This window comes from Hippopotamus amphibius, chromosome 12 (genome assembly GCF_030028045.1).
Source record: "Hippopotamus amphibius kiboko isolate mHipAmp2 chromosome 12, mHipAmp2.hap2, whole genome shotgun sequence".
Lineage (NCBI taxonomy): Eukaryota > Metazoa > Chordata > Mammalia > Artiodactyla > Hippopotamidae > Hippopotamus > Hippopotamus amphibius.
Genome location: NC_080197.1, coordinates 84,330,331 through 84,337,479, shown reverse-complemented (window position 1 = coordinate 84,337,479; position 7,149 = coordinate 84,330,331). Strand labels below are relative to the sequence as shown.

The window sequence follows — 7,149 nt, the reverse complement described above, 5'->3', positions numbered from 1 at the left end:
GGGGGTCGAAATTCTGCGCCTGGCCGCGTGCCCTCCCTTTGCGGCCGGTTGCCGTGGGAACGGCCGGCAAGCGGAAGTGAGGGGTGTGCGGGCGCTTCCTCTTCCGGGTCGGCGCCATACCTCCCTGCCGGGGCGGCTGCATGTGCCGCCGCCTCCTCCGCTGTCTCCAGCTCCTGCTGCTCCAGCCGCCACCGCTCCGGAGCGCGCATCGCAAGCTCAGCCTGGAGTCCGTCCCACCCTCCAAACGACCCCGCAGCCATCTCATGGCCCCGCCCCGAATCGGGACGCATAACGGCACCTTCCACTGCGATGAGGCGCTGGCGTGCGCGTTGCTGCGCCTCCTGCCCGAGTACCGGGTACGGGCGCGCAGACTGACCCGGGGGCTGCCGGCGAGTCTCCGGGGCGGACCTCGTCCCCCTAACGGGGTCCCGCCCGAGCACCCCTCCTCCCCTTCCCCGGCTCCCTGGAAGCCCAACATTAATCTCCTACCCGCGCGAACCCGGCGGCCCCCTCACCTCCTGTGTCCCCTGCAGGATGCAGAGATTGTGCGGACCCGCGACCCCGAGAAACTGGCTTCTTGTGACATCGTGGTAGACGTGGGTGGCGAGTACGACCCTCAGAGACATCGATATGACCATCACCAGAGGTGGGTTCCCACAACTATTTCTTTCACTTCCTTGATTTCAAGTCCCCTCAGTGCTCCAGTCCGCTGCCGTGGTCAGCGAAGGGAACCGCCTCATCCTGGAAAGCAAACTCTTGAGTCCCATGGGACTACCATCCTGCAGACTTTCAGCTCTCCACCTGCTCTGCACTTGTCTAGCGGGTCTTCGGCCTCCCTGAGCCCTCACATCTGCTCAGGCCTCCCTTGGCCCGGGTCAGTCTCCAGGCCCCTCCAGACTCACCTCCTTTGGTTCAGTCAGGCCTTTCTCCAGACCAGTCTTCACCCCACTGAATACCCCAGCTGGGATTAATCCACTCATGTGTCCTCGCTGCCCCACCTCAGACTCATGGGCCCACACGATTGTGGTGGGTGGTCATAGTTCAGGTGTGTGTCGTCTCCCATGTCATTGACCTGTTACACTGGGAAATCGTTCTTGTCCACGGGTGGCCTGTTATCCACGATACCATTCCAATCCTCTTCCCCTTTCCTCAAGCCCGTGCCTCATCAGACTACCTCAGTGGGTGACCCTCTTTCCTTCCTGCATGCCTGTCCTCAGTTTCTCACTCCTGAACACTCAGCTAGCTTCCTCCTTCCAGTTCAGGAGACATTGTTTCCTTTTGCTTGCCCCTTTTCCAGTGTATCACTTCCTGCTCTGGGACTTCACATCACAGGGTTTCTGCTTCTTGCCTACAGGAAAGAACTCTGCTTAAGCATCTCCCATCTTGAAAACAAAGGAGTGAAAAAACCCCCAAACCCTCCCTCATATACACCACACTGTATAAATTGGTTATCTCTGAGGGATCATGAGGAGATATTATTTTAAGTCTCTCCGTCTCTCCTCCCCTCCCTACCTCTCTCCCTGTTTTTCTAAGTACATGTATTACTTTTATGAATGATGTTGGGAAGGAATGCTCTTGTGTATTTACAGCCTAATCTCTCACCCTCATTTCTCAGCCACTCTTCAAAAGAAGAGCTGACCCTGGCTCCACATTCCGTTCATCTATCCTTTCATGTATTCATTCATTCAGCCAGTTCTCTCCCAATCTCTCTACTGGAAATGCTTGTGGAAAGGGCACCAGTGACCTCAACACTAAACTCAGGTTGGTGGTGGAGAGTCTCACCTTAACTGACCTCTTTGTGGCACTTGACATTATTGACTACTTTTTTCTAATGATTTTATATACTTTTTTTAAAAAATTGTGCAGTATTTTGCACAAAAGAATATATTTAACATTTCTGGAAAATGAAACATAAAATGAACACCCATGAACTGATCTCCCAATCTGAGAAGTAGCACATTACATTACTTTTCCGTCTGTACCTGTGTGCCTTTTCCCTATCCGATCCCCTTTCCTCCCCCAGGAGTAAGCAACATCCTGAATTTTGTGTTCGTCATATCCTTGTTCAGTTTAGCACGTATGTCTATCTGTTTCCAGCAACTACTTATTTAGTTTTTTTTCTTTCTGAATCTTTTCTGGGAGGTTTATTGTTATTAGTCTTTATACCTTATGAATATTTTATAAATACTTTTGTATTTACACAATATGTAATAATAAAAGTCATTAGAACAAAAAAATGAGCTCATTAGGTGATTCTGATGGACTGGTATTTAGAAATTACAGCTGTAGTTTCTACTGCCCTATCAACTGTCATACCTTTTCCGTGTCCTCTGTCCCACTGCTATTCAAATCCCTGCCTTCCTCACTCACCTGGACCACTGCAGGTAGCCTCCTTGCATCTCTTCTTCATGCTGGCTGGCACGGTGCTCCTTCTGACATGCACTGATCTGCTTACATTCTCTCAGTGGCTCCGCATTCCCTACAGATGAAGTCCAAACTCCGAAGTGAAGCCTACAAGGCCTGCCCTGGTCGGGCCCCTGCTGTGTCTTTTGCCACTCACTCCTCAAGCCAAGCTGCTTTCTTGCAGTTCTGTGGAGAGACCTTTCTCTTAACCATTGTATACGTTGTTCCCTCTACCTGGAATGCCTTTTCCCCTTCACCCTTTGTCTGGCAAACACCCACTAATTCACTCCTCAGGAACGACCCAAATGCTTTCCTCCCTCTCCCCTTTTCCTTCTTTATAACTATCTAGAACACTCCCTTAGTTGGTTGTGTGTGTGTGTCTGCCTTAGGCAGATGCCCTTGAAGGCGGGGACTGGTTCTTAGTTTTTTTGTGTTGAATGTCTACAACACAAAGCCTGGCATGTGGTAAGCATTTAATTAACCACTGTCGAATGGATGCATGAATGGAGACTCCAAGCTCAAGTCTATGTTAACCCCTAAGGACAAGCCAAAACCTCCCCAGCTGGGCTTTCTCCCAACTCCCATGGTATTCCCCAGCCTCCCCACCCCACTGTGGCTGCACGTGCACACACACTGTGGGTGAACTGGGCCAGCTGTGCTTCAGCCCCCACCTCCCTGTGCTCCTCAGGTCTTTCACAGAGACCATGAGCTCCCTGTCCCCTGGGAAGCCGTGGCAGACCAAGCTGAGCAGTGCGGGACTGATCTATCTGCACTTCGGGCACAAGCTGCTGGCCCAGTTGCTGGGCACTAGCGAAGAGGACAGCGTGGTGGGCACCCTCTATGACAAGGTGGGGACCCAAGGACCGAGATGCCCCTCGCGTGCATCTCCACCAGGCAGGCTGGAGTGGCACTCAGGACTGGGCTCAGGTCAGGGTTCCTGACCTGTGCTGGTCCATCACTCTCTCCCTCAGTCCAGGCTCATCTTCTCACAGGGGGGTGGTTAATCTCTCTTCTGCCTCCATCCTTGGGTGGTTGTGAGAAGTGGGTGAGGTAATGTATGGGGAGGAGCTTTGAAAACCCTAAAGCATGACCTGACACACATAAGTTGTTCAACGACTTGGTAACAGAGGAGGTTGCTTATGTTTGGAAGCATATGGCTGAGGCTCTGGCTGCCCAGAAGCTGGAGGGCAGCGTGTCTCAGGCGCCAGGATAGCCGTTGGGAGGCACACTGAGTTGGAAACCTGGGAAGGGTTTGATTGTGAAAACCTCTTCAGGTTCCGCCAGCGCCCCCTGCAGGCAGCTCAGCAGATGCCTGTGGTTGGGGAAGGAACAGGGCTAGTGGCCCTAGCATGTGTGTGTCAAATCTGTGATTCTGGGGACACCTATTTGACCCCACCAATATGAAGTTCAGAAGTCAGACTACAGGTGCAGTCAGTTATGTTTTTTGCAGATAGGCTGTTGAGTTCAGTTCTCTGATCCAAAACAGTGAAGTAAGATAAGCGGTTAAATTGGAGCTTCTGGATTACTTAGGTTTTTAGACTGCCTGGGTCAGTTTTCCCTTCTACTGCGAAGGGATTTCTAAGCAATTGAAGTAAATTATACCCAAGGTTTTTTTATTTTTTATTTTTATTGAGGATAGTTGATGTACAATATTATATGTTTCGGGTGTACTACATAGTGATTCACAATTTTTAAAGATTATACTCCATTTGAGGTTATAAAATATTGGCCATATTCCCTGTGGTGTACAATATATCCTTGTAGCTTATTTTATACAGAGTAGTTTGTACCTCTTAATCCCCTGCCCCTATCTTGCCCCTCTCCTCTTCCCTCTCCCCACTGGTAACCACTAGCTTGTTCTCTGTATCTGTGGGTCTGTTTCTTTTTTGTTATATTCACTAGTTTTCCTTTTTTAGATTCCACATATAAGTGATATCATACAGTATGTGATTTTCTCTGACTTATTTCACGAAGCATAATACTCTCCAAGTCCATCCATGTTGTTGCAAATGGCAGAATTTCATTTTTTTGTTTTATGGCTAAGTAATATTTTATGGTATACCACGTCTTCTTGATCCCTTCATTCATCGATGGACACTTAGATTGCTTCCATATCTTAGCTATTGTAAATAATGCTGCTGTGAACATTGGGCTGCATGTGCCTTTTCAAATCAGTGTCTTTGTATTTTTTGGATATATACCCAGCCTAGAATTGCTGGGTCATATGGTTGTTCTATTTTTAACTTTTTGAGGAACTTCCATACTGCTTTCCATAGTAGCTGCACCAGTTTACATTCCCACCAGCAGAAAAGGGTTCTCTTCTTCACATCCTCACCAACACTTGTTACTTGTGGTATTTTTGATGATAGCCATTTTGACCAGTGTGAGATGGTATCTCATTATGGTTTTAATTTGCATTTCTCTGATAATTAGTGATGTTGATGGCCTGTTGGTCAACTGCATGTCTTCTTTGGGAAAATACCTATTCAGTTCTTCTGCCCTTTTTTTTTTTTTTTTTTTTGGGGGGGTACACCAAGTTCAACCATCTGCCCTTATACACATATCCCCGCATTCCCTCCCCTTGCCCATTTTTTAATTGGGTTGTTCGTGGGTCTGTTTGGTTTTTTTTTGGTATTGAGTTATATGAGCTGTTTATATCTTTTGGTTATTAGAATTACACCCAAGTTTTGTTGGTTTTTATTTTTGGCCACGCTGTGCAGCTTGTGGGATCTTAGTTCCCCAACTAGGGATTGAACCCGGGCCCTCAGCAGTGAAAGTGTGGAGTCCTAACTGGACCACCAGGGAAGTCCCCGTACCCAAGTTTTAACTGAGCCTCAGGTTGGGGTCCAGACCTAAAGGTGCTGGGCATAGAGGAAGGAGTTTCTTTTCCAACTCTCCCTGAGAGTAGCACTTTTTCTGCATAGCGCAGATGTGTTGCTATGTAGGCCTATTGTGTAGGGCAATTTTGCGTTAAACAGATATCCCACATCGTTTTCCGCCCCCAGATTCTTGAGGCATCGTCCTACCATTTCTTTAGGCTCAGCAGATGCAGCACCTGCTGATGCCATGTGGCACATCTTGGGCTTCTCTGGGACCACATCCCAGCCCTTGATGTCTAGTCCAGTACTCATCTTCTCCCACCTGATTGGTGTGCTTGGCCAGACCCTCCTGCACCTCATTAACTGGATAAGTGAATACCCTGCTCAGCCCTCCTGGAGATTTACCTTCCAGACCATGAGGATCCACTCCCACAGAGCCCCTCATGGAACTGGAGACTTTCCTTGTTCAGGAGGCAGCAGCCCCCTCCCCGCATGCGCTGGCCTTGGCTCAAGCTTTGAGCGGTACTAAGAGTGAGCACTGGATTAGAAATCAGGTGATCTCAATTCCAGTCCCAGCACTGTATGCTCTCTGACCTTTAGCAAGCTGCTGAACTCCCCAATTCCCCCTTTCCTCATTCAATTAATGTTGGGAGATCCTTGCAGGGCTGTAGTGAAGATTAAAGACTGTTTATGCGCAAACTTTGAGACCTATAAAGCTTTATGCAGATAGTAGACATCCTCCAGAACATTTCTCCTATGCTGTTGTAGATGTATGAGAACTTTGTGGAGGAGGTGGATGCAGTGGACAATGGGATCTCCCAGTGGGATGGAAAGCCTCGGTACGCACTGACCACTACACTGAGCGCCCGGGTTGCTCTGCTTAATCCCACCTGGAACCAGCCCAACCAAGACACTGAGGTAAGGAGGGCCCTGGGGAAGAGACTGAGGCATGTGAGAACTTCAGGGGAGGCAATGGGAGGGGTTGCCCTGTCAAGCCCCAGCAGAGTTAGAAGTTTGGGCCAGCACTGTGGTTCTGATTCCCATGTGATTCCCAGGCTGGGTTTAAGCGTGCCATGGACCTGGTTCGAGAGGAGTTTCTGCAGAGACTAGACTTCTACCAGCACAGCTGGCTGCCAGCCCGGGCCCTGGTAGAAGAAGCCTTGGCCCAGCGGTTCCAGGTATGGGCCTGGGAGGAGGCAGTGTGGCTCGGGTTAGTGACTGCTGGCGGGCTACTGGCCAACAGGGGCTCCCGCTCCTACCCTAAACCTTCCATTCCTGCTCCACTTCCTTTTAGGTGGACCCAAGTGGGGAGATAATAGAACTAGCGAAGGGTGGATGCCCCTGGAAGGAGCACCTCTACCACCTGGAATCAGGGCTGTCCGCACCGGGGACCGTCGCCTTTGTTATCTACACAGACCAGGCTGGACAGTGGCGGGTACAGTGTGTGCCTGAGGAGCCCCATTCATTCCAGAGCAGGTGAGGGCCTAGGGGGCCGTCCTGCTGCCCTTCAGACCTGCTTCAACCCTGTCAGAGGAGAAGGCCACTAACCTAGGCTGCTCCCCATCTCCCGGTTCCTCAAGGCCTCCATTTGCTCCCACCGACTCCCTCTTTCTGCTCACTTGTAGGCTGCCCCTGCCAGAGCCGTGGCGGGGTCTTCGGGATGAGGCCCTGGACCAGATCAGTGGGATTCCTGGCTGTGTCTTTGTCCACGCCAGTGGCTTCATTGGTGGGCACCGTACCCGAGAGGGTGCCCTGAGCATGGCCCGTGCCACCTTGGCCCAGAGCCCAGTACCGGTGCCTCCCACAAATTCCCTAGTCCAATAAAATCTCTTCCATCTCATACTAACCCAGTATTGCTCCATTACTGCCCTACATCATTCTGGGAACTTGCTGAAACTTGGGAAAAGTGCAACATCTGTTATGTGCC

At 50.2% G+C, this 7,149-nt stretch overlaps 1 protein-coding gene across 1 annotated transcript; it reads left to right on the top strand.

The window, feature by feature from the left end:
* Positions 1-106: 106 nt before the first annotated feature.
* Positions 107-7,062, top strand: MYG1 (MYG1 exonuclease). The gene is made up of 7 exons (XM_057702224.1): positions 107-356; positions 534-646; positions 3,092-3,251; positions 5,991-6,140; positions 6,278-6,400; positions 6,517-6,698; positions 6,848-7,062. The coding sequence occupies exons 1-7, from the start codon at positions 141-143 to the stop codon at positions 7,044-7,046; spliced, it is 1,143 nt and encodes a 380-aa protein (XP_057558207.1). The 5' UTR covers positions 107-140; the 3' UTR covers positions 7,047-7,062.
* The last annotated feature ends 87 nt before the right edge of the window (positions 7,063-7,149 follow it).

Excerpts from the sequence above, each read along its gene's own strand:
- MYG1 (XM_057702224.1), top strand. The coding sequence starts at position 141 with ATGTGCCGCCGCCTCCTCCGCTGTCTCCAGCTCCTGCTGCTCCAGCCG. Across the intron at positions 3,252-5,990 it reads TGGGCACCCTCTATGACAAG|ATGTATGAGAACTTTGTGGA; the intron begins GTGGGGACCCAA and ends ATGCTGTTGTAG. Across the intron at positions 6,401-6,516 it reads CCTTGGCCCAGCGGTTCCAG|GTGGACCCAAGTGGGGAGAT; the intron begins GTATGGGCCTGG and ends ACTTCCTTTTAG.